At 40.7% G+C, this 27,542-nt stretch overlaps 1 protein-coding gene and 1 pseudogene across 1 annotated transcript in view; one reads left to right on the forward strand and one right to left on the reverse strand.

Annotated features, from left to right (window-relative positions):
- Positions 1 to 23,984, forward strand: part of LOC116974418 — a 271,724-nt gene extending 247,740 nt beyond the window's left edge. Inside the window, exons 6-7 of the mRNA XM_033022844.1 lie at positions 18,753 to 18,905; positions 23,657 to 23,984. Coding sequence (XP_032878735.1) covers positions 18,753 to 18,905; positions 23,657 to 23,766 — 263 coding nt within the window. The 3' untranslated portion in view covers positions 23,767 to 23,984. The remainder of the gene's footprint in view (positions 1 to 18,752; positions 18,906 to 23,656) is intronic.
- A 750-nt stretch (positions 23,985 to 24,734) lies between these two features.
- On the reverse strand, positions 24,735 to 25,657 carry LOC116974717 (annotated as a pseudogene).
- Between the last annotated feature and the right edge of the window lie 1,885 nt (positions 25,658 to 27,542).

A 27,542-nucleotide genomic window follows, 5' to 3' on the forward strand; every position in this document is an offset into this window, starting at 1 on the left:
CGGGAAGTGGCTGATATGAGCGAGGCCGGCGAGCGGCAGGAGAGAGGTGTTCAGACAGAGTGCACTGCAGACGTGAGCGAGGAACTGAGGCCAGTTGGCCGTGATGTCCGGATACCAATGCTCAGCGCTTCGTGCTTCGGAATTGGCTAATGTTATTGATTTGTAATTATCCTGAGTTGACAAAACCTTAATTTTTTAATCTGGAATATCCAGGGGGATAGGATAATAATAATAATAATAATAATAATAATAATAATAATAATAATAATAATAATAATAATAATAATAATAATAATAATATCTTTTATTGTCATTGCACGTCAGTGCAACGAGATTTAGTGTGCAGCTCCACTGATGTACAAGAAAGGTAAATAAATACAATACATAAATAAGCAAGCTGAATTGATTGACGTGACCATCTGAGGGAGACTGTCCAAAGGGGGTGGGTGGGGGGGCACTCATTAGGGCCGGTTCAGAGCCGCTATAGCTCTTGGGATAAAACTGTTCCTGAGTCTGGAGGTTCGGGCGTAGAAGGCCTTGTAACGTCTGCCGGAGGGAAGTAGTTGAAACAGACCGTGGCAGGGGTGTGATGAGTCCTTATGGATGCTGAGGGCCTTCCTGAGGCACCGCGTGTGGTAGATGCCCTCCAAGGCTGGTAGCTCTGTCCCGATGATCCGCTGCGCTCTGTTGACGACGCGCTGAAGAGCTCTCCTCTCCGCCTCCATGCAGCTGAGATACCACACAGAGATGCCATACGTTAGTATGCTCTCTGTGGTGCAGCAGTAGAACGTTGTCAGCAGCTGTTGGGGCAGACCAGTCTTTTTTAATGTCCTCAAGAAGAACAGTCGTTGCTGTGCCTTCTTGACCAGCATGGCGGTGTTTGTGGACCATGTGAGGTGAGATAAGTGTAATATTAAAATAACATGCAAGGTGTCAGGCTGTCTGTCACAACATATACCCCCAATAACCCATTCTTTCCTTATATTTGTTTACTTCACTGACTATTTCTAACCCCCCACCTCCCCCAATTCCTTTGACAGGTTGAATAGAAATGTCCCCAATCTCCTTGTTTTATTAATTGAACACATAGATAAACATCCTCAAGGAGTGTAATCAGATGGAAACTGATTCCGATGCGATGTTTAAGAGCTTGTACAAAGAAGGGGCATATTTTAAAGGAATGACAGAGATACTTGCAGGGGGATGTGTGAGGAAGTTCTTATTTGTCTTTAGTTTTAGCTTGAACCAGCACATCTGAAGATTCAAAGTTTGATATAGTCATCGTGCTGATACTGACTCCAACCAACCACGTAATGAATATCATCATTGCATTTGATAAGGTGTTACGGCCGCCAAAATCAAATACCTCAAAGGCCAATAACATAATATAAAACCAGGGTCAAATGGAAAAATTATTTATTTTTCACTAACAAAAAGAACTAAACCTGGATCAAACAAACAAAGAGGGGTCGGATAGTCTAGCAAACAAAAGATAAAGGGTGCTCTGGCCGACCACTCATATGGCCGTCGGACCAGAGACTCTAAACCTGCCTCAGTGTGAAAATAAACCTGAAACAAAACCACGAAAACAATAATGCCAGTCCCATCCTTCCCAAGCAAAATAAGTTAATACAGAATGAAGAGTTACATAAAGAACACTATGCAATGAAACAAATTAAACCAACACCAGACTGCTGCCACCAGTCTGAGGGGGGGAGAGAGAGAGAGACTGCCAGTCACATGGTCTTTTTAAGCTGAGGCTCCGTCATCAGGCTCACGTGATGCAGCTTGGGTCAGGAGCCTCCAATCAGGTCAGGAGCAGCCAGGCAGCAGGAGGTACTAATGGTAATCAGAGAAACAGGTTAGTACATAATTAACACCAGCAGAGGGAGCGCATAACATAAGGTCCCACATAGGAGATTAGTGGGCAAAATTAGGGCACATGGTATTGGGGGTAGAGTGCTGACATGGATAGAAAATTGGTTGGCAGACAGGAAACAAAGAGTAGTGATTAACGGGGCCCTTTCAGAATGGCAGGCAGTGACTAGTGGGGTACCGCAAGGCTCGGTGCTGGGACCGCAGCTATTTACAATATACATCAATGATTTGGATGAAGGGATTCAAAGTAACATTAGCAAATTTGCAGATGATACAAAGCTGGGTGGCGGTGTGAACTGTGAGGAGGATGCTATGAGAATGCAGGGTGACTTGGACAGGTTGGGGGAGTGGGCAGATGCATGGCAGATGAAGTTTATGGTGGATAAATGTGAGGTTATCCACTTTGGTATAAAAAACAGGAAGGCAGATTACTATCTAAATTGCGTCAAGTTGGGAAAAGGGGAAGTACAACGGGATCTGGGGGTCCTTGTTCATCAGTCTAAGAAAGTAAGCATGCAGGTACAGCAGGCAGTGAAGAAAGCGAATGGCATGTTAGCCTTCATAACAAGATGAGTCGAGTATAGGAGCAAAGAAGTCCTTCTGCAGTTGTACAGAGCCCTAGTGAGACCACACCTGCAGTATTGTGTGCAGATTTGGTCCCCTAATTTGAGGAAGGACATTCTTGCTATTGAGGGAGTGCAGCGTAGGTTTACAAGGTTAATTCCCGGGATGGCGGGACTGTCATATGCTGAGAGAATGGAGCGGCTGGGCTTGTACACTCTGGAGTTTAGAAGGATGAGAGGTGATCTTATTGAAACATATAAGATTTTTAAGGGTTTGGACACGCTAGAGGCAGGAAACATGTTCCCAATATTGGGGGAGTCCAGAACCAGGGGCCACAGTTTAAGAATAAGGGGTAAGCCATTTAGAACGGAGACGAGGAAACACTTTTTCTCACATAGAGTTGTGAGTCTGTGGAATTCTCTCTCAGAGGGCGGTGGAGGCAGGTTCTCTGGATGCTTTCAAGAGAGAGCTAGATAGGGCTTATAAAGATAGCAGAGTCAGGGGATATAGGGAGAAGGCAGGAACGAGGTACTGATTGGGGATGATCAGCCATGATCACATTGAATGGCGGTGCTGGCTCGAATGTAATTAGGAATGTAATTTAGCCTGACCTTATTAATAGCTAATCCAATTTAAAACATAAATGTTGCATTCAAGTGTAAGTTAAAAGACTCGCTACAGTATGCACCAGATTGCACAATTTCAAGCTGAAAAATGCAAAAGCCCCATACCGTGGATGCTGTAGGTGTCCTTACAAGTATCTTTAATGTTTTTTTTAGAGATGTTAAACTCTAAATCTCTCGCAGGGAAGGTGCTATAGTCGGTGTTCAAAATTCTGATTCATTTTAACAGTGTAAATGGAGAATACGCTTTTCATTGAGGGTGTCAATAACCAGAGGAAATAAGATGCAAGATATTTCTTAAAAGTAAAAGAGAAAAGTTTAAGAGATATTTTTTAACATGGTGAGGTATGATCTGGAAGGCACAGTAGAGAGATTGGACTGGCATTATGGGGCAAGGACCTCCATCTAAATTGTTTTCTTCATTGCAATACTTCGATTCAGAGAGCATCTAATACGACAGAATAAATATAACTCTGAATCGGCCTTCCCAAAGTAGTCCGTGCACTCACTAATCAGAGAAGTCTGGAAATAATCTCTTATCTCTTCTGAGTTAGTTGACCTCAGCTGGATGAGCGATGAATCTGCTATAGTTTGCTAAAGTCAGCTTGACCAGAAGGAAGAGAACCCAGCTGGGGAATGCAGTCTGGATACTGATACAAGTCACAGAAACTTGTGCTACTGCTGCCAAAGCCAATCTACTGCCAGTGTTATTTTGAATTACACTGTACTGCTATTGATTACTAAAATTGGAATAAAGATTAGAAGGTGGGAACTGGTAGAGTACCACAGGGACCAGTTCTTAGCCCACAATTGTTCATTTAGATTAATAACCTGGGGAGTGAAAAGTATGTGAGATTTTCAAATTAGTCAGTGATAGGGAAATAAATGGAAGGGCATGTTGTGACAAGGATACTGTAATTCTGCAACAAGACAGAGAGCATGGAACAGTACAGCATAGGGACAGGCTCTTTGGCACACAGCGTCTATGTCGAACATGATGCCAAGATAAACTAATCTCATCTGCCTGCACATGATCCATGAGCCTCCATTCCCTGCATATCCATGTGCCTATCCAAAAGCTTCTTAAACAGCAGATACAGTTTAATGTGGGAGAATGTTGAGCTCATGGTGTGGTAAGAGAAATCAAAAGGCAGATTATTATCTAAATGGAGAGTAACAGCAAATGAAATTCAGAGGGATCTGGGTGATCCAGTGCATGAATCTCAAAAATCTAGTTGGCATGTGCAACAAGTAGTTAAGAAGACCATTGGTATTTTGGCCTTCTGTGCAAAGCGGTTAGAGTTTAAGCACAGGGAGGTTTTGTTGCAATTGTACAGTGTTGGTGAGGCCTCACCTGAAATACTGTATACAGTTTTGTTCCCATCACTTTAAAATAATACAGTAACATTGGAAACAGTACGAAAGATATTCCCTTGGCTAATTCCTGGGATGAGAGGATTGCCCAACCAAATGAGATGAAATAGTTTGGGCCTGTATTCCTTGGAGTTTCTTCCTTGAACAGAGACCCAATCAGTTCTCCTCTAATAACACTCTCCTCCACCTGGCAGAACCTGTCCTCACCCCGGACAACTCTTTTGACTCATCTCAAGCTAAAGGTTTAACCATGGGCCCTAGCTATGGCTGCCTTTTATGTTGATTATGTCGAAAAGCCCTAGTTCCAAACATTGACTAGCACCATTACCCAACCCTTTCCCTGCTACATCGACAACTGCAACAGGGCTGCCCCTGCACCCATGCAGAACTCATTGACTTCATTAACATTACCACTATGTTCCACCCTGCTTTAAAATTGACTTGAGCCATCAATGACACCTCTCCCCTTTCTTGATCTCTCCATTTCAATCACAGGGGCAGACTATTGACTATCTACTATAAACCCACTGACTCCCACAGATGTCTAGACTAAGCCTCCTCCCACCCTCCCTCTTTCAAGGATGCCATCCCCTACTCTCAATGTCTCCATTAGGCACTCCTGACAACAACAACATGCATTTGTATTGTGGTTTATCACTGCAGAATACTCCAAAGCATTTCACACATTAATTATCAAACAACATTTAGTGCATGGGCCCGAAAAGAGATTAAATATATAATCAGAAAGGGTTTTAAAAAGCATTGTAAAACAGATATAGGGGTAGAGGTTTATTGAGAGCTGAGAGGCAGAAAATCAGTCATTTTCTGTCTAGTGCCAGGAATAGAGTTCATGCAGCAAGGAATTCTATAGCACTGACTTTGGGTATACAGACTCTACCTTTCCAAGTATTGAATGTACTACTGAAGAGAGAACTCCTTCACTAGTCACTCCACAGATGTCTTGTTCTTGATTTTGTGAATGTCATCTTCTATTAATGATGCCTGGATTACATGAATGTGTTTGGAAGTGACTGTCTCAGCTATCTTTGCACATCTTCCACCTTGGGTTTTTTTCCTCATTGAAAAAGCAGAGAATACTGTAGTCCTCTGTGCTGTTTCTCATAGTGATGAACTCTATTATGTTAGTTATAATAAAGTCAATCCTCACATTCTCATAAAAGATATTAAAAGAAAAATATATGAACGCATTCTGCCCGACAAAGTGAAAAGCTTTTTAACTCTCCAATATGCTTTATAGTTTCTGCTATGTGTTCCATATATTCTTACTAACTGTACAGCAGCCTTCATAACACAATGTTATGTATCCCTGTTCACAGCATTTGTAACTTAAATTGCCTGTATTACTAATTTTACTTCGGAGTCACGTGAGTGACTACGTGAAGAAGTGCGCCACGACGCATGCGTGTCATATCGCTTTCACGCTTGCGAAACGACAGGCGGGGTGGAGCGTTCCCCCGCAGTGGTAAGTTTGAAACCGCGACCTGCAGGTAAGTGATTTACTCTGCGGTAGTGTTTGTCCCCGCGCTGTTTTACACAGGGGGGGAAGCTGGACAAAATAGTGTCCACAAGTGCTGCGAGTGAAGCTGGCTGGGGAGGACCGCGAAGTTGCGGGAGCCAGCAGCAGCTGAAGGCACAAGCCCCGTAAGGGATCAGCTGTGCCGATTTCTGATCCCGCGCCGGCCAGAACACCACGGCCGGGCGGGAGACTATTCAGAATGGGGCCGTCGACTTTTGACAAGTCGATAACGGCAGGAGGCGGGGTGGAACGACGTTCCCCCGTAGCGACAATTTAAACCAGGACCTGCAGGTAAGAACTGCGGTCTTTTTGTGTTTTCCCATGCTGATTACAGGTGGAGAAGGCAAGGTCTGCGACAAAGCTGGTGAGGGAGGACCGCGGAGCAGCGGGCAGCCAACAGCAGCCAGCGGCACTCGGATCACCGATAGTGGGATCAGCTGTGCCCGATGTCGCCTCCGCATCGGCCAGATCCACGCGGCCGGGCGGTAAGGCTAGACACAAAAACAAACAAGGTCGTGGACTTAGAGGAGTCCGACTTTGAACAACCGCGGGCGGCCAGCGACCGAGAGCGCTGGAGCCGGATGGAGCGGTGTGTGGAGCATTTGCTCCAACGTGACAGACGAGATGGAGTCGGGTCAACATAAAACATTTAAATGATAGAATGGGAATGGAAACAATTAAGAGAATTATAGAAGTTTTAAATACTATCATATTTGTTTTATTTCAGGAAGGGGAGCAGTTAAATAGAAGGGAAAAACGCATTTCTTATCAAAAGCATTTCTATTTTCTCCTCCCCCTAATGTCAGTAGGTTGCAGCTGCAAAAAACATAAATAATTCTGGGGACATACTTTCAATCAATAGTTGATGGATTGTAAAGCTGGCAACAGATGGGACACGCAAAACGGCAGGATAATGTGGAGATGAGTGGCAGACACAGGATGTCACATGCACTGGTGCTGTACTTTTGCACACTCTAATATTGCCCAACGCAATTGACAACATCAAAAACTCTGGCGTACTAAAATCCAATAATCCATTTTCCCTGTTCCTGCCAGTCTCAGCTGGGTTTCTTACTGTAGCATATTGACCATAAAATGATTGCTTGTAGCTGAATGTACATGACTTTCTATAAAATTGGGGTATTAAAGCATTCATTAATGGAAACGTTTTATGAGAAAGCGCAAAGAAAATGCACAATGATTGGAGCTTTAGGCAAATGATTATCAAAGGAAGTATTTAGTCCAAGTCTTTTTAAATTTAGTAGAACATGTGGATGTTTTAATAGGTTGCTAAATAATCATGTTAAAAAAATACAGGCTGAAATTCATATATAATTCAAATAGATTTGAAAACTAATGCAGCAGTAATGATTGAAAATATATTATTTTGGGATAGACTGGAATATTACCAGCATAGGTGCGCAACTTGAAGAGAATTCATAGAATACATTCAGGGCAGTTTTCCAAGTTCAGTGAATGAAATGTCTAATGCTGAACTTAATGTTGAAAAGATACAAACAAAGGAAATAAAAGAAAATATAATTGGAGTACATTTTGGATCCCAAAATCATAATGACCCCAGTTTTCACTGATGCCCACTCTGTTTGCAATCCTCACTTTTCTCAATCTTGGGTCACAAGTTTGTCTACGTTTGTCTAAAAATGCAGTGATATCTCTGCTCCTCTAAATAAATACCGGTCTGCAGATTGCAGAACTTATTATATTTGAATCATATGGGTTTGGTTAAAGTGGCTTATCTGTAAAAAGTTTGAAAATCACTGCCTTAAGGGATCTTCTGAGATCCATGATTTGCATTTCGCTGGAGTTCAGGCATCAGAGTGTTATCCCGCATTGAGGATCACATACCTTACTTCAAATTGCAAAATGGTATCTAATCAGAAAGTACTTTATTATCCAACTAGCGTCGCTTAACGAGATGAACAAACTAAAAATGAGATGAATGACATTGAAAGATTGGGAGAGTGGTAGTACACTGTTGGAAGTACATTGAGAATGAAATGGTGATTGCAGTGGGAGGGAATTGGCAGTTGTAGATCTGTATGCAGGTAAGCTTGTTGGGCCTGGTAAATTGTTCCAATTATTCCTGACGCAAGAGCATTGCTGAAAAGGTGAATTTTAGATGCAGCCCTAGTCTCCCTTTTTATTCCTAGTCAGTATTCCCAAATCTGCCCAAGATTACTTAAAAATGGAAAACTTTACAATGGAGTAATTTTGCCTTGATTAAAAATGTAGCTGGCAAATTTGCCTTCTAGTGGTAAATGGGTCATTTGCCTAGCTCCCTCGTCTCTTAAAATAAGAAATCAACACTTTCATTTGGGATTGAATTGATGGTTGTTAAAATATTATTATACACTTTTAGGGATTTAAAATATCCCCAAAGCAATTCACGCTATGTTTTTCTCTACACGACATATGGGGGGAAATGTCATCATAGTATGTTGCGAAGTGTCACCTAATTTAATCTAGACCTGGATTATGACAATATGCAGGTTAGACGAAACACTGAAATGGAGATTGTTTCCAGTGACAACATTGTGGAAACTGGGCCACATAACAATAAATTGGCAACAAACTCTGACACTGTTGGAAGCACAGTTTTAAATCCTTTTAGAGAACATATTTACTATATGTTAACCTATGTCTGGTGGCTTTTAAAATTTACGTTTAAAGGCATGGAGAGATTTGCTCATTTATCAATTACATATTTTAAAAATGAAGAAAGATTTAGTGAAAAAATCAACCTGAATGTTTTGTTTTCTTATGTAATTATGAAAAGCTCCATGCAGCCAATTATCATTTTTCAGAACTTCATTTGGTTTAAAGAGTTTCTTTATATGCCTGTGGATTTAAATTAACAAAATTGTGAAACTTCATACAATTATCTTAGTTGGCGTAGTTGAAGGCTTCTATGTTTTACTTGAATCGATTAATCCATGTTTAGATACCAGTTTCTTTATAAAGTGTGGTGTTTACAATGGAGTCATTTTGTGGTATAATGGGCCCGCAATGGCCGCCTCACTAACAGTCTGTCTCGTCCCTTCCTACTTTGTTGTTTTTTAGTATGTGTTAAATGTATGTTTTAGTGTTCTTTAGCTCGTTTTATGTGTGGGGGGGGGGGGGGGGGTTCCTTATCGTATATCCGTCTGCATTGCAGCCTAACATCGTGGAGTTGGCGGCCACTGCTGGAGACCAACTTCGGGAGCTCCAACTGGAGCCTGCAGGACTTAACATCGTGGAGCTGGTGATCCCTTTCGGGGATGGACCTTGGAGCTCCAACCTGCGGACTTTAACCATGGAGCTCGCAGTCACTGATCGGAGACCAACTTCGGGAGCTCCAGGCTGCAGGAGCTTCGATCGCCCCGACGGGGGATCTTCGTCCACTCCGACATGGTAGCTTAGATCGCCCTGACGTGGGAGCTTCGATCGCCCGGACACAGGGGCTTCGATCGCTGGCTGCGGGAGCTTCGATCGCCCTGATTGCGGGTGGCTCGACTACCCCGACCGTGGGAGAATAAAGAGGAAGAAGATTAGACTTTATTGCCTTCCATCACAGTGCGGTATGTGGGGAATCCGCTGTGGTGGATGTTTATGTTAACTTTTATGTAGTTGTGTGTCTTGTTGCTTTTTTTTAGTATGGCTGTATGGTAATTTGAGTTTCACTGTACCTTAATTGGTACACGTGACAATAAACAGACCTATGAACCTTTGTTTTGTGTAATTTGATCTTTTAAATCACACGTTAAAAGTAGTACAAATGTCACTAAATTAATCATGACCAATTTGGTTGTCTCAAAGCCTGGGTTAAACCAAAAACCCAATGAAACCTGCTGCCTATTATACCTGCAGTAAACAACAGTGGCATTTAAGAGACTTTTGGATAGTCATAGGGATATGCAGGGAATGGAGTGATATGGATTATGTACAGGCGGATAAGAGTTGGCTTGGCAACATGTTCAGTACAGATATTGTGGGCCGAAGGGCCTGTTCTTGTGCTGCACTGTCCTATAAGTATTCTGCACAAGGTGTCCATGCGATGAAGAACTATTTAGGCTTTCGGAACAGCAGACCTTTTTGTCAACTTTGTGCTGACACTTTTATCAGTAAAGTGGCCTTTTAAAACCTCAATCTACTGCTTGAAGAAAAATTTCAGTGATAGTCAGGCAATAAAACTGATTGAGACTGAAGATAGATTGCCCCTTTTCCATTCACTGACAAGTTAGAATGTTGAGTAACTACTCTAGTAGGCTACTTTGGTTTGTAATTTTATCTATGTAAGCTTCCAGTTGCTAAAACAGTCCAGATATGATCATCATGCTATGCACAACACAGAAGCTTTCCACGGTGTACTAGAACTATTTATAAAATAGGTTTTCTGTTCAGTGCAAGGAGTTTTGCTGAGCCCTCCAGTCAAGTGCTCAGATCAACTAATGTGAATAATCCGCTGTTTACCAAAGAGGTTCCTGTTCTTGTTAAAGTCGGAGAAAAAAGCATTAACTTAAAATTTCAGGGTGCATTGTAATCATGTGAAAAACCATGTTGATGCCGGAGACAAAAGCAGCATTAAAGCAAACTGCTGTATTTCAATTGGTTGATAATTTTTGGATCATATCTTCATTGTTTGCATTCATTACAGTATAAATGATTATGACAGCAATAAAACTGAATATCAATGTTGTTAATGGAACCAGCATCTGTTCAGTCAGTGATGTGTTTTGAGAGAATAATACATATAAACAGCAAAGGGGACAATTGTGAATAGGAATGGTGAGTGAAATGGGATTAAAAGATGATTGATGAATATGTGGAATACATGCTACAAGATCAGCAGACCTGTAGCGATTTGGTGCTGCCTATGGCTACACAACTGTATTCACCGGCACCAGTGGCTCTGGCCATAACTACCACATCGGTATGAATATTGTATTGATCAAGAAATATGGTGAAAGTCCTAAGAAAGAAAGCTGCTCAATATCTTGGCACTCTATCCCTGAGTGTGGAGACTGACTCATTAAATATATATTGATGACTGAGGTTGACTTTGGATCCTGTCCTCATTGCACTGCTCATTGTGCCTGGAAGGTCATGTTTGACTAATCTTCTTGAATTTTTTGAAGAGGTTACTAGGGAAATTGACGAGGGTAAAGCAGTGGATGTTGTCTATATGGACTTTAGTAAGGCCTTTGACAAGATTGCTCATGGAAGGTTGGTTAAGAAGGTTCAACTGTTGGGTATAAATGCAGGAGTAGCAAGATGGATTCAACAGTGGCTGAATGGGAGACGCCAGAGGGTAATGGTGGAGGGCTGTTTGTCGGGTTAGAGGCAGGTGACTAGTGGGGTGCCTCAGGGATCTGTGTTGGGTCCTTTGTTGTTTGTCATGTACATCAATGACCTGGATGAAGGTGTGGTAAATTGGATTAGTAAGTATGCAGATGATACCAAGATAGGGGGTGTTAAGTACAACTAAGGTCTACTAAGTACAACTGTATGCTTCTAGAACTACCTAGATATGCAGCAGGGAATAATATATATTTCCAAAACACAAGAATTAAGTGTGTGGAAATATCAAAATCCAAATGGTTTGATACCAAGTAATTCAATGAGCTGGAAATCAAAACCTTCTCGTGAATGAATTCTCAGAACTATTTTAGATGTTAAATATTCAAAATGGAAAGTGGCAGTAGACTATCAAAATGGTAATATAAAATCCATTAAGCCAGGATAAGTACGTGGCAGTACAGTGCAATGGAATTATCTATAAATGATGCTGAACTAACCTTTCCATAACATTATTTTTTGTAAGTACATTGTTTCCTTTTTGAGATCAGTATTTTAAGTGATGGTTTGTTCTGCAATAAGATATCACTCAGGCTTTAAGTAATTTTTTCATTAACAGTTTCAAAAATTAAACTTTCAAACATTCACAATGCATCATTTTGACTGCTTCTTGTCAACCAATGTTAGAGTTAGCAGCAGTGCTGCATTATTGATTTTAACTGTACTGTACATAAATATCTTCCTTCAATTTGCAAAGGCTGAACCATCAAAGCACTCAACCATCACTCATGAAATATAAATGTCAATGCCCTTGCCTCAATCAGCTTTCCCTATATCAGGCGATCAGAAAAAGTGAGCTCTTTTTTACTCTGCTGAAGCCTGATTAAAATAGCTAAAATAAGACCCTATAAGAAAATGACATGGATCACAAGGGCATGATCAATTAAATGACTTAAGTTATGTTCTATTCCATCATAAATTATTTCTAATAAAATGTTAGCATTTGTATTATTGCGGTTAGAATATACATTTCAGGCCTTTGCTGGATGTGTTAAGGAATGTATGTGAAGTACATTCTAATTTTGACAAACACTTTTAATTATTTTAATATCTTATATGGTCAGGGATAAAGAAAAACAGTGATTATTCTGTGTGACAGTTTTAAGCATAGGCAAGTATTTGAATAACTTGGTCGGCCTGGACGAGTTGAGTCAAAGGGCCTTTATCCCAGCTTGTTTAACTCTATGACTATAACTTTCTGGAAATAAAGAATTTGGGAATTCAATGGATGTGATATATCTCAATTTATTGGACTTAATTTGAATTTAGCTATCTGGAAATAAATGTATATATTTTGAAATATCACGTGGAAATTATCAAAGACTAGAAATTAATACTCGAGTATGAAGAAGGGTCTCGACCCAAAATGTCATCTCTTCATTTTCTACAGAGATGCTGCCTGATCCGCTGAGTTACTCCAGCATTTTGTGTCTTTTTTTGGTGTGCAAACCTGCATCTACAGTTCCTTCCGACACATAAACACAGGCAATACTGAAATTATTTTGTTGGTCAAGCAGAAATTAAAATGTTCAGATATTTTCCTAAAGGGAGTATAAATGGGAGTAAATTAATCCTTGTTTGAAATTCCAAAATAAAAATCCTGTGGTTGCTGGTGATTGAAAGAAAGCAAAATTGTTGGAATATTTTTGTATTTGAAATTGTTAAACTCAGATTGAGTCCCGAAGGGAGTAATATACTGAATCGAAAGATGAGAGGTTGTTCTTTGAGTTTACACTGACCTTTGGGACAGTTTAGATCAATGTTAGAGAGGGGTTCAATATCTCTATCCTGCTTTTTTTTGCACATTTATTTCATCAAAGGTCATGGAACAATGTGACCCCACAAAACAGGTAACAGTGACTGTGTAAATTAAAATAAGGAAATGGCAAACGCCTTAAATGATGATAGTGCATCAGTATTTTCATAAGAATAAATAGGACAGCATTCAAGACATCCTGGGGAAACTAAAAATGAACAAAATAACACATGTGTAGAAAATAATAACATAAAAGGATGTCTATGTCTAAACAGACGTCAGATTTTGTAAGTATGTTGGTAAGCACATTCAAGATAGACACAAAATTCTGGACTAACTCAGCGAGTCCGGCTGCTTCTCTGAAGAAAATGGCTAAGTGACGTTTTGGGACTGGACCTTCTTCAGACCCTTCATTTTTTCCAGAGATGCTACCTGACCAACTGATTTACTCCAGCATTTTGTGTCTATCTTTAGTATAAACCAGCATCTGCAGTTCCTTTTTATCGCATTCTAGATATCCTACCTATAATCTTCCAAAGTTGTTGCAATTCTACATATTGTCATTTCTATATCAACAACCATGTGGAATTTCAGAGTCAGCCTCACTTTTCTCTTATGTTTGCGTTACTTGTTACCCATATTATTCCCATTCCATCCAAGCTCCTTTTTAAAGATGCAAATCTGTTCGATACTTTGTATGTTGCATTTCTAAACATGGCTCTTTCCAAGCCTTTTCTCTGCAAGAATAAAATCCATTCAAAGTTTTCTTAATTTATGTTGCTTTGTTTCTGAACAATTTGCCGGCAATAAATAGGGATTATCCTCAGCCTTTTTGCTTGTTTGATTCTAAACCCAAGATCTTTACAAGTACATATAGTGCCCTTACAGTATGTGAACTACAATTAGAAATGCTTTTTATGGGCCTGTCCCACTTAGGCGACTTTTTAGGCGACTGCAGGAGACTATGCTGTCGCCACATGTTCGTGGATGGTTGCTGGGTAGTCGCCTTCATGGTTGTGAGGAGTTCCCGCATTCTGGACACTAGTCACGGCCTCATTATGGTCACCGCAAATTTTTCAACATGTTGAAAAAGTTTCCGCGACCAGAATGAAGCCGCCATGGTGAATAGCAATAATTCTCGTGCTGTTGGTGCAGTGGAAGTGGGTCGCCAGGAGGTCGTAGGTTCTCGTAGGTTCTCGTAGGTTGTAGCCTGTGCTGACCAGTGAATTTCATTGGCTCATTGGGAAAAAAAACCATAAGGAGTAGTTTTCAGAACCAAGGATAACTGTTCGGTAAAAAGCCGTGCATCTCTGGCTTCTTAAAAGTTGCCTCCACTCCTTCTTCCCCCTTCTCCCCCCTCTTTTAAAGGACTTACGTGACCCTTCCCATACACTGTGCTTTCACCGTCTTAATTACAGCGCCAACTTTCCTGTTCATCGCAGTGTGTGCCTGTATCACATTGGCTTTGCACCGTATGAATTTCACTCAGACAGCGCACCCCCCCGCTTGCCCTGTTCCCGCCTGCATAACGGGCTGGTGAAGGAAGCGATGTGTGTGTGTTCCACTCTGACAGTCGCTGTTCCAGTCGCCGGTTTTCCAGTCGCCTGAAAAATCGTCTAAGTGGGACAGGCCTATTAAGAAACATGAAAGAACTATCAGGGTGCAAATGAAGAAGTGATCTGTGTGAGCATATTTTGGCATGGATGGTAAAGCGTTAGAGTTGCTGCCATACACTGCCAGAGACCCAGGTGTTATCCTGACTGCAGGTGCTGTCTGTACGGAGTTTGTACATTCTCCCTGTGAAGGGGAAGGGGAAATCATGCTTGAGTGAACGTCTGGAATTTTTTGAGTATGTAACAAGTTGAATGCATAAGGGAGAGCCAATGGATGTGGTACATCTGGACTTTCAAAAAGCCTTTGACAAGGTCCCACATAAGAGATTAGTGTGCAAAATTAGAGCACATGGTATTGGGGGTAGGGTATTGACACGGATTGAGCACTGGTTGGCAGACAGGAAGCAAAGAGTAGGAATTAAAGTGTCCTTTTATGAATGGCAGGCAGTGACTAGTGGGGTGCCGCAAGGCTCGGTGGTGGGACCCAGTTATTTACAATATACATTAATGATTTAGACAAAGGAATTAAATGTAACATCTCCAAGTTTGCGGATGGCACAAAGCTGGGTGGCAGTGTGACCTACGAGGAGGATGTTATGAGGCTGCAGGGTAGGATGGGTTGGGTGAGTGTGCAGTTGCAGTATAGTGTGGATAAATGTCAGGTTATCTACTTTGGTGGCAAGAACAAGAAGGCAGATTATTATCTGAATGATGTTAGATTAGGAGAATGGGAGGTGCAATGAGACCTGGATGTCCTTGTACATCAGTCACTGAAAGTAACCATGCAGGTACAGCAGACAGTGAAGAAACCAAATGGCATGTTGTCCTTCATAGCGAGAGGATTTGTGTATAGGAGCAAGGAGGTCCTACTGCAGTTATATAGGGCCCTGGTGAGACCACACCTGGAGTATTGTGTGTAATTTTGGTCTCCTAATTTGAGGAAGGACATTCTTGCTATTGAGGTAGTGCTGCGTAGATTCACTAGGTTAATTCCCGGAATGGCGGGACTGACATATGATGAAAGAATGGTCGACTGGGCTTATATTCACTGGAATTTAGAAGGATGAGAGGGAATCTTATAGAAACATATAAAATTCTTAAGGGATTGGGCAGGCTAGATGCAGGAAAAATGTTCCCGATGTTGGGGGAACCAGGAGTTACAGTTTAAGAATAAGGGGTAGGCCATTTAGGACTGAGATGAGGAAAAACCTTTTCACCCAGAGAGTCGTGAACCTGTGGAATTCCCTGCCACAGAAGGCAGTTGATGCCAGTTCACTGGATGTTTTCAAGAGAGAGTTAGATACAGCTCTTAGGGCTAATGGAATCAAGGGATTTCAGTAAATATTGTAAATTGTCCCTAGTGTGTAGCATAGTGCTAGTGTATGTGATGATCGCCGGCCGACACAGACTCAATGAGCTGAAGGGCCTGTTTCCAAGCTGTATTTCTAGACTAAACTAAACGATACCAAATGCTGATGTAATTGATTCAAGAAGATGTGAAGTACCCAAAAGTCGGGAAAAACACCTCTTGAAGTCTCTCAGCTGGCAGCTAGGACACTATAAAAATTAATAAATTAGAAAGCGCAGTTATTGGTAGCAGGAGGACTGTTTTAGCTTAGAAGCCCAGGAAACAAATCAGCCAAAAAAAAAGTTTAAAGCATTCTCTATAATATGAGGATAAGTAAACACTGAACTGAAATTTAAAGAGAATTAATATTAATATTGGTGCTTGCATCATTTGCTGTTTAAATGGAGAAACTTGATAGCAATTTCTGGAGGATGCACATGATCAATCAAACGGGGAAATCTAAATGTTGCTTCTTTGGTCCTCCACTTGTGAGCTGTTTTCGCACCTGTTCTTGTGCGACAGTCATAAAAAATAGGAGCATAAATAATTTGGCTCTTTGAGCCTATTTTGCCCTTCAATATGATTATGGCTGCTGCTTAACACTATATTCCCACTCTCTTCCTGTATCCCTTGATCCCTTTTGTGCCCCAAAATCTGTCCACCTCTTAAATATACTCAGCGGTGTAAGATATTTTGACAATTTATGAGCGAGTTTCACTGCCGAAAATCTGAAAATTATACAATTTGGTGCAAGAAGCGTATGTTTTTGATGATATATGGAGCCGTAGTTGACAGTTTAAGAACTACTTTGGCTTTATAAAACTAAATATCGTACATGAAAAATTGTTTAAAGAACATTTAAAAATTTCATAATTGTATGAGACGATATTGCTTTATTTTAAAAGGTTGTTGGAAATGAAAGAAACTGCTCTTGCTGGAATCTTAAACAAAAAGCAAAATGCTGGAGGTACTCTGGGTCAGGCAGCATCAATTGAGGGATTACACAGATGATGTTTCAGATCTCTTCACAAATGCTGCCTGGCCTGCCGTGTTCCTCCAGCACTCTTTTTGTTTAAAAGATTGTCTTTTTTTTGTGCTTATACCTTCTGTATTTTACATTTTTTTACTTTGAGTTGTATAACGTGTCTATCATCAATTTTTAAATAATGCATGTAAACAACTGAGTCATACAATCTGGTCTCCGATTGGAGGCGTGGGTTCGAATTCCACTTCTGACACCATGTAAAAATCTGAGTCATACAATCTAAGATCCTAGATCATCTTTAATCAGCATTCAAACTATAGCGGTACAGCAGGTTGTTAGTTGTCAGAGCATCATAACCGCTTCCAAGACTGAGCAGTACAGGAAGTGGGTGTTAATATAAATGGTACAGTAGGGTGGGGTTAGTGATGCTAGTCTACTATGATTGGTTGTCATGCATAAACTAATCTACAATGCATGTACTTCCTTATTTGCATTTAGCATAATAGGCTGCTCAATTAGCTTGATGACTATGTTGAAATGCCCCAGAAATCTCCCTCAAAGGTGAAATCCATACCACAGAGAATGCTAAATCTTTGTGAGCAGTATTCTTCAAAGATGAGAGGTGAACATCAATGCTTTCTTGCAAAATTCATGCCCTTTTTATTTTACCATTGCCATTGCTTCTGACTGAAGCAATTGCAATGAATTGCAAAGTATAGAATTTGGGTTTGATTCCAGCATCATGGATTTGCATATCTAAGAGCAACTTCTTCACAATACATAGAACAGTACAGCGCAGCTTTGTCTTTGATTGCATTCAAAGCAGAGATGACAAATTTCTGGATGTTAAAGGATTTGGAGTAGAGATGGAAGATTAGCCATGATGTTATTGAATGGCCAACTCCTGCTCTTGTTTATTTTATCCTTGTGCCTGGCTCCATACGGCACAACAGCACAGCACTCCCCACAAATTGGCGTAGATACTAATAAGCATGCCCCTGTTGCAGCTCATAGGCATGTGGTGCTTGTCCATTCCTCGGATTTGCAACAAGATCAACAACTGTTCCAGCAGATAGCCTCAAGTGAGTTCCACAAGGGAGTTGAAGGAGCAGGAGCTCTGGAATTTTGGGAAGAGTTGAAGCAACATTTTCCAAAATCCAAGAAAGTGAAGTGTAGTTTAACATTCTTTGATCCAAGTACAGCTGTTTCATGAGCTGTGAATGATCGATTGTGTTCTTTAATATGGAAAAAAATATTTATTAAGGATTCTTTAATAGGGTTCTTATATTGTAAAGGTTTCAGGAAGTGAATGTATTTATTCCCATTTATTTTGAAGCTGAAGTCATGCTTAATACTACATTGAACATTTATGCACAGCAAATAAAGTTGCTGGATCAATATATTTCATCATTGATACAGTAAAAATCTTGCAAGCACAGACTCTATAAAGGAATATGTAAGTAGCCCACAGCTGGGCAGAAAATGTAATCACAAATGTCAACACCAGAAGCACAAACATTGCGAATTTTAACATAATTTCATGAATTGCTTTAATTGTAAATTAGCTTTTCAAAATGAAGAGTACGTCTTCTGTTTGTTAATGTATTTCCCATTTCCCTTGATTAATTTATCATTAATCCACTAGAATTTTGATTGAATGCTATCTTTCATTTTCAGTTATTGTGAAATTATGACAAACAATTCATGGAATTTTTGCAGATTCGCACAGTGGAAGTGAAGAAAAAATTAACTCAAAAGCAACCGCTTCAGTAAGTGATGCTTCCAATGGGAAGGCTGGCCTGCAGACTCTGGGAAGTACACAAGCAAATCGGTGGAGTTTGCTCTCTGCACCAAAAACGACCACAGCAGGCAGTGAGTATCAGCAGAAAATAGCACACACTTAGTATAAAGTCTCTTGAATTATCTGCATGAATGATGTACTCAAATATTTCAAGCCTAAGTTGAGCCTAAGGGAATTTCAACCTCATAGGGCCTGCTATATTAGAAAAGGATGCATTTTGTAAAAAATACAGTACATTACATTTTTTGTAGTAAATAATTGTTTGACATAAATTTATTTCATATACTCAAGTTAAATAAAATATGAACATCAGTCAATTTCAATTCAGACTGTCTTACAGTCAAGATTTTTATGTGTAGTTCCTGATGTTTAAAGCAGGAATCGCCCTGCCACTGGCATTCTCTAGTCAGCAGGAGAGTAAATAGAATCATTACTTTAACAAACAAAAACTACGACAGCACCAACCTACGTCACCTGGCGATAACCTACATTAATCTGGCGACAAACTACGTTAACCTGGCGACAACTACGACAGCACCTACGTTAGGAGAAGTCATGCTACTCTCATTGGCGCCAAACCCACTGTCGCTGACTGTCTCCGAAATATTTTCAACATGTTGAAAATCCAGCGGTGAGAAACCATACAGGCGACACCCCGGCGACCATGTGGCGACAGCCTAGTCGCCGAAAAAATAGCCTAAGTGGTACAGGTCCTTAAATCTTTTCCATCTCACCTTAAACTATGCCCTTTATTTTAGACTTCTTTACTCATGGAAAACTGACTCTTTTCTATCTAGTTTTATAAGGTCACCCAACAGTCTCAACTGATCTAATCTCTTGTTATTACTCAAACCTTTCTACCTCTATCTTAAACACATGCTTACTATAACAAGGCAACTAGAACCGCAAATAGTACTCCAAGTACAATGATTTGTTCAACTGTAACATGAGTGGTGATCTTTTTGAGGTGTATGAAATCATGATAGGAATAGATCGGGCAGTCTCTTGCCCAGAGTAGGAGAATCAAGGACCAGAGGACATAAGTTTAAGGTGAAGGGAAAATAATTTAATAGGAATCTGAGGGGTAACTTGCTCACGCAAAGGGTGGTGACTGTATGGAACAAGCTGCCAGACGAGGTAGTTGAGCCATGGACTATCCCAACATTTAAGAAACAGTTAGACAGGTACATGGATAGGACAGGTTTGCAGGGATATGGACCAAACACAGGCAAGTGGGACTATTGTAGCTGGGACATGTTGGCCGGTGTTGCCAAGTTGGGCTGAAGGGCCTGTTTCCACACTGTATCACTCTGTGACTCTATGATGTCCCAGTTCCTATATTCAATGCCTTGGCCAATGAAGACAAGTATTCTATATACCTTCTTCACCACTTGATCTCCCTATGTTGCCGATTTAAGGGAACTATGATCGTGTACCCCAAGCCCTTGCTGTTCAATAAAGCTCCCCTGGGCACTGCCATTCACATTTGAGATTGAGATAATTGAAAATATTTTTATAAATTATTTCCTATATACAAGACATCAAAATGCCACGGACAAAATAGACACATTAAATAGAAACGCAAATAAACCAGACTGAATATATTGATATTATGCCCCCTGACACTGATTTCACTGTTGATGGTAATTAACAGAAAAACAGTAATTAACAGAAAAAGGCCAAGGAATTTAATCACAAAGTAGATTTTTTTCTCAGGACTATGAAATTGAAAATTTACTTTCCTAAAGTGAAGTGGGATAAAAAACATTTATGTGGGTGTTTTGTGTTGCTATAGAAAATCGATAGAGCATATCCTGGAATGTTCACCCTTGTGCGTCTGATGTGATTTCAGTGTCAGACACAGATTAAGTTACATCATTCCCTGTGGAGCGCACTGAACAGATAATTGCAAGGGAAATTGGAAAAGGTTGTCTGGGCGCAGCCATCATTATACATTCCCAGAACAACTATATTTTTTATCAGCCACACACCTTTCCACCATGCTCTAATCCTCAGCGCATGGGGCAGGAGATGCTACGAGGCCTGCCCCATTGTGATCACGGCTGCCCCATTCCTCAACTCCTCTTCTGTGCCACTTCCCCATAGTCCTCAATTCTTCAATCTTTCAAAAGATTTCTACTTCCTTTCTAAATACCTCCAATGATCTAGCCTCCACATACTGTATGTCTGGGTTAGAGAATACCAGAGATTCACATCCTCTGTAAGGAGAAATTCCTACACTCAGTTTTAAATGACCATACCCTTAGACCTGACAACTTAGATCAAACAAATTCAAATAGCCATTAAGATTGGAATTGATCTCTCTGATCCTCCAGCCAACACTGTATTCTGAAGCCAGACCTACAAGATTGTCTACTTAAAAAATAAACCATTGGCATCTTCTGCAGAAGCTAACATTCTCACCATTCAAATTTAAACTTGTCCCTCCTAATGGAGAATGCAATCAAATCTGGGAATTAAGTGTAGCAAATGGAAGGTAAACACAAAATGCGGAGTAACTCAGCGGGTTACTCTGGATGACAGGATTGTTGCCTGAGCTAGTATTGCCCTAGGTTTATCCATCTGATTTCCAACATGGCATTTTGTATGCCATTTCAAACACCAATGCCTAAAATCAGTGTCTAACTCTGCCCTTACTGACAACTCCCCCATTTTAGATATTTGTATTTACCCATTTACTGCCATCATCAACGCTTAGATCACAATATCTGCTTTGATTTATTTAAAAGGAATAAAACAATGCATGAATGGTAGACTTTTGATTTTGCAAATCCAAGGATGGCAGCACAGGTAGAAACGATGATGAAGGCGGCACATTGGATATGAATTGTGGCTCATTAATTGTGGCCTAGCAATAGCATAACAGGATGGTTAAGGTATAACTTTATAAAACATTGGTTGGGCACAGCTGGAGTATGGTGTACAGTTCTGCTTGTCATGCTATAAGATTGCACTGAATAGAATGCAAAGGAGATTCACCACAAATTAGCCCATGGTGTAGCGTTTCAGCTATGAAGAAAGTTTGAATAGGCTAAGTTTGTTTTCTTTGGAGCTGAGGGGGTATGAGGTGGGACCGGTCTTATAGATATATACAAAATTATAAGGAGCAGTGATGGGGTAAACAAAAGGAAGGTTTCTCCAGAACAGGGATATCTAAAACTGAAGGACAGGGGTATTGGGTAAGGGGTAAGTGGGTTGCTTCTGGTGCACCCAGTGGGTGGTTGGAATCTGAAATGCACTGCCTGGTGGGTGCTAGAGGCAAGTAATCTCACAACATTTCAGAAATAACTGGACGAGCACTTGAATTGCCTCCGTATTAAATGCTATATAAGTAGTAAGTAGGATTCATGTAGAACTGGTACTTGCTGGTTGGTGTGAAAAGGTAGGCCAAAGCACTGATTTCTGCATTGTATGACAAAAACATCATGAATGCACAATTGAACTAAATCTATGAACTAGTTTTTATAAATATCTTATAAATATTTTATATATAAAAGTTTGTATTTTTAATAATATTTATGAATCCTAAGTGTTGAGTGCCTTCCATAGTCACTAGAGTTTACATCACGGGGCCATTACTGAAACTAAATTACTTGCTTTGTATTTTGAGTCTAGCCAACTAAAGAGCTGTGCAGTTATGGAACACACAATTTGGGAATAGACTACGATGATAACAAAATCTATTTGATAATCTGAAATGGATCATAATTGTCCTAAAATACAGAAATGTACTATAATTTATCTCTCTCCCCACAGACCAGAAGTTTAAGTTACTAATGCAAAATCATGTCGTTTGTGGTAACAAAAGGGGTTGTTTTTGGAAAATCTAACAATAGTCTAAAGATTCCCATATAATTTATCTTTTTAAATAATTTTAATGTTACAGTGGAACTTAGATTTTTGATATTGTTGAAAACATTGCCAAGAATTTTTATAATGTGTATAATGTTGTATATCACTTTAAATGAACAAAATATTTATCCTGAATAGGTTATTATCTTGCTGGTCTATACATTTTCTTAAGTTATTTTTAACTGCTTTTGTAGGCAGTTCCAACAAGAGGTTTATACTTGATTTTCGAGTTATTAAAGTATCCTGTGTAAAAAAATTTAACAAATAGAGTATACGAGTCAGGAAGTCATGTTGAAGCTTTATCGGGCATTGAGTAGGCCACATTTGGAGTATTGTGTATGGTTCTGATCGCCCCATTACACGAAGGATTGGAGATGTTGGAGAGAGTGCAGAAGAGATTTTGCAGAATGCTGCATGGTTAGAGGGTATTAGCTAGAGTATAAAGAGAGGTTGGACAAACTTGAATTGTTTTTCTCTGGAACTTCGGAGGTTGGAGGAAGTTAGAAGGATTTAAAATTATGAGAGGCATGGATAGGGTAGATAGTTAGAATCTTTTCCATGGTGGAAATATCAAAAACAAGAGGGTGTAGCTTTAAAGTAAGATGGGCAAGTTTAAAGGAAATGTGCAGGGTGTTGGAGCCAGATACAAGAGTAGAACGTAACAGGATTTTGAATAAGCACACGGGTATGCAGGGAATGAAGGGATATGGATCACACACAGTTTAAAGTGGCACTCTGTTCGGCACAGACATTGTGGGTTGAAGGGCCCATTCTTATGCTATACTGAAACCTAGAACTGTACAGCAAACAATGTTCCATACCAAACATGATGACAATTAAACTAATCTCCTCGTGATCCATATCCCTCCATTCCCTACATTTCTAGGTGAATATATAACAGTATTGTACTACTGTATTGTTCTATGTCCTAATTGTTAAACTCCTAAAGCAGCAATGAAGAAGGAGGTCCAAAAAGACTGTGATATTCCAAAGTCAATTATTTCATCACCAAAAAGACTCGTCATACCTGCCAGCAAGCTTCACTCACCAGGTACGTAAACATTCTGCAACGCATCCTTAGACATTAAAATGTTAACAGGATTGTATGTTATGTTATGATTATGACTTGATTTCAGTATAATCCTGTTCCCAAGCTCAAGACAATGCACATCACAATTTGTCGTGTTATCTGTAAACATACAGTAATTGCATGCCTATCAGGTGCAGTGGTGTTACATGGGAACAGGTTCAACGATCTGACTAGTAGAACAGAAAAAGGCTCACTCATCTGTTTAGTTACAAATCAGTTTTATTGGCAAGAGAGAACAAAAACAATACTTGGTATGCGCGGGGTCCGTTTTACAGAAGCATACCTCCCTCTCTGCCTCGTCCGTGGCGCTGATCGCGACTCAGCCCATCGGTGAACCCCTCTCGTACATGAACACATCAGATTTATTGGCAAAAGAGAGAACTAAAAGAATACTTGTCTTGGTATATGCTGGGTCCGGTTTACAGCAGCACACGTCTCTCTCTCTCTCTCTCTCTCTCTCTCTCCCTCTCTGCCTCCGTCCGCGGTGCTGATCGCGAGTCAGCCCATCGGTGAACCCCTCTCATACATAAACTAACTTATGGCTTACTGGCACCTGCCTTTATACAGGTAAGAAATCAGCCGTTGAAATAACCACCGGTAAGTCCTGCCCAATAGCGCTGCTCCCAAATTCAAACTATAACAATGGCAGGGACTGCATCCGAGCGAGCTCCCCCCCTCCTTTGGGAACAAAGGCTATCAGCCGCAGACTGACGGTTAAAGCAATACACAGCACTACAGACTTGGTTCCCAAATCAATACACACTGTGCTACAGACTTGGCGCGTAAAGGTAATACACACGGCGTTGCCGGTTTGGCGCTCAAAGGTTTAAACAGAGTGTGGTCGGCATAGTGAGTGGGGATTTAAACAAAGCGCTGTCGGCTGCACTGCTATGGGTTTTAAATATAGCACTACCAGCTACAGTGCTATGAGGTCTAAATGTAGCGCTACCGGCTACAGCGCTATGGGCTTTAAGCATAGCGCGATGGGTCACAGACTGTTCGGGCAAAATTCTCATATAACATTCCACCCCTCAAACAGTCTGGTTACCGTTACATCCGGCCCGCAGGCGTTATCTCATTACATCCGGCTCACAGTCTGTAGTAAAGTCCAGCGGTCGTGATGCCAATCCACACATACAACGTCGTAATATTATAGCCAACAAGATTGTCCCAATGGTCAGTCCCCAGTGCACCACTGTTGTCCACCAGCCTCCAAACATCCCAAAAGGCCAGCATCCTCCCGGCTTCCTGGACATGGTCAGTGAGGTTGTTGATGTTCTTTTTTACCCCACTCAGGGTCAAACCAGTCACTGAGTCTGTACGACCACACATGGTATAAATTAACTTGTGTTGTCGGAGGTCCCAAACCTTAATGTCGTCATCAATACCACCAGAGACAATCTGATCGCTTGTGTCATTAAAGGTTGCTGCCAGTACTTGGTGCGTGTTTTGAAACGTATGGATTGCAGCCTTCTTCCGAATGTCCCATAGCTTCACTGTTTCGTCGTTGCTTCCTGTATAGACCAACTGTGGTCCATTTCGGGCTTGATACCTGAATTCACAAAGGATGTGTGACCTTTAAGTCTCTTGATTCTTTCACCAGTTTCACTGTCCTACACTGCTAGTTTTGTCTGTTGATGCTGGAAAAAGCATGCTGCCACCCATGTTAGAATGCAATTCCATCAGTGCTCCTTTCAATGTAGCATAATTATCGCAGTCGCCATACAAATTCCAAAACAATAGTAGTCGATCAAATCCTGCAGGTGTCAGTGTTGATCCATTCTGGTGAAATTTGCAACAATAAACTTCTCCCTCGTGACCCGATAAAAGCATTAGAGGAGCTTGAAGACTCAAGGTCATTGGACCCACCTGCAGCACGGCCTATTGCAGGCCCCCATACACCGAGGGCAGCAGCTTGTTGCGGGGGTACTTGGCCTGCACCAGCGGCATCTCGTTTGATATTTCTTTTTTACCAAACATTTTCTATTCTATTCTTCAGATCCTGCCAACTACGCCAAATGTTACAAGGGAACATTTCAAGACTAGTATCAGACTAGTATAACAGAAAAAGGCTCACCTGCCTGTTTAGTTACAAATCAGTTTTATTGGCAAGAGAGAACAAAAACAGTACTTGTCTTGGTATGCGCGTGTCCGTTTGACACCTCCCTCTCTCTCTGCCTCCGTCCGCAGCGCTGATCGCGACTCAGACCGTCGGTGAACCCCTCTCGTACATGAACACATCAGATTTATTGGCAAGAGAGATTTAAACAAAGAGCTGTCGGCTGCAGCTCTATGGGTTCTAAATATAGCGCTACCAGCCACAGCGCTATGGGCTTTAAACATAGCGCTATGGCCACAACTCTATGTGTCACAAACAGCTCGGGCAAAATTCTCGTATAACAAATGGTTTGAGGAAAAAAAAATTGTTGCTTTTCTGGAAAATAGAAACATAGGGAAAAAAATATATTGAAAGGTGCAGGAGTAGGCCATTCGGCCGTTCGAGCCAGCACCGCCATTCAATATGATCATGGCTCTAACAGCTAAATCTAACTCTCTCTTGAAAATGTCCAATGAATTGGCCTTCACTACCTTCTGTGGCAGAGAATTCCACAGATTCACAACTCTCTGGGTGAAAAAGTTTTTCCTCATCTCAGTCCAAAATGGCCTACCCCTTATTCTTAAACTGGTTCTAGACTCCCCCTTCATCAGGAACATTTTTCCTGCATCTAGCCTGTCCATTCCTTTAAGAATTTTATATGTTTCTATAAGATCCCCTCTCATTCTTCTAAATTACAGTGAATACAAACCCACTCGACCCATTCTTTCATCATACCAAAATAAAATCAGAAAATAGTGCAAAGACTCGACAAGAGAAAATACAAAGAGACATGGTTATGCACTGAAATGTAGGTCAGAGATGAAACTGCAACCAATAGGGTAATCTCAAAGATAGACACAAAGTGCTGGAATAACTCAGCGGATCAGGCAGCATCTCTGGATAAAAAGGATGGGCGACGTTCCGGGTTGGGAACCTTCTTCAGACTAAAGTTCATAAGTTCTCCAGAGATGCTGCATGACCTGCTGAGTTATTCAAACACTTTGTGTCTATCTTTGGCATCACCAGTTCTTTGTTTCTACCAAAAGGAGAATGTTGGAAATAATGAGCAGATTGAGCAGTATCTGTGGACAGAGAAACCTGAGATTATATGACAGATGGCTAACCTTCCAGCAGACGTAAGAAATTCTCATATAAATAGAATATACAGTGCCCTCCATAATGTTTGGGATAAAGATCCATTATTTATTTACAGTATTTGCCTCTACTCCACAATTTGAGATTTGTAATAGAAAAAAATCACATGTTAAAATGCACATTGTCAGATTTTAATAAAGGCCATTTTTTATACATTTTGGTTTCACCATGTAGAAATTACAGCAGTGTTTATACATAGTCCCCCCCATTTCAGGACACCATAATGTTTGGGACACAGCAATGTCATGTAAATGAAAGTAGTCATGTTTATGATTTTGTTGCATATCCTTTGCATGCAATGACTGCTTGAAGTCTGCGAATCATGGACATTACCAGTTGCTGGGTGTCTTCTCTGGTGATGCTCTGCCAGGCCTGTATTGCAGCCGTCTTTAGTTTATGCTTGTTTTGAGAGCTAGTCCCCTTCAGTTTTCTCTTCAGCATATAATAGGCATGCTCAATTGGGTTCAAATCGGGTGATTGACTTGGCCACTC

This window comes from Amblyraja radiata, chromosome 6, assembly GCF_010909765.2.
Source record: "Amblyraja radiata isolate CabotCenter1 chromosome 6, sAmbRad1.1.pri, whole genome shotgun sequence".
Classification (NCBI taxonomy): Eukaryota; Metazoa; Chordata; class Chondrichthyes; order Rajiformes; family Rajidae; genus Amblyraja; species Amblyraja radiata.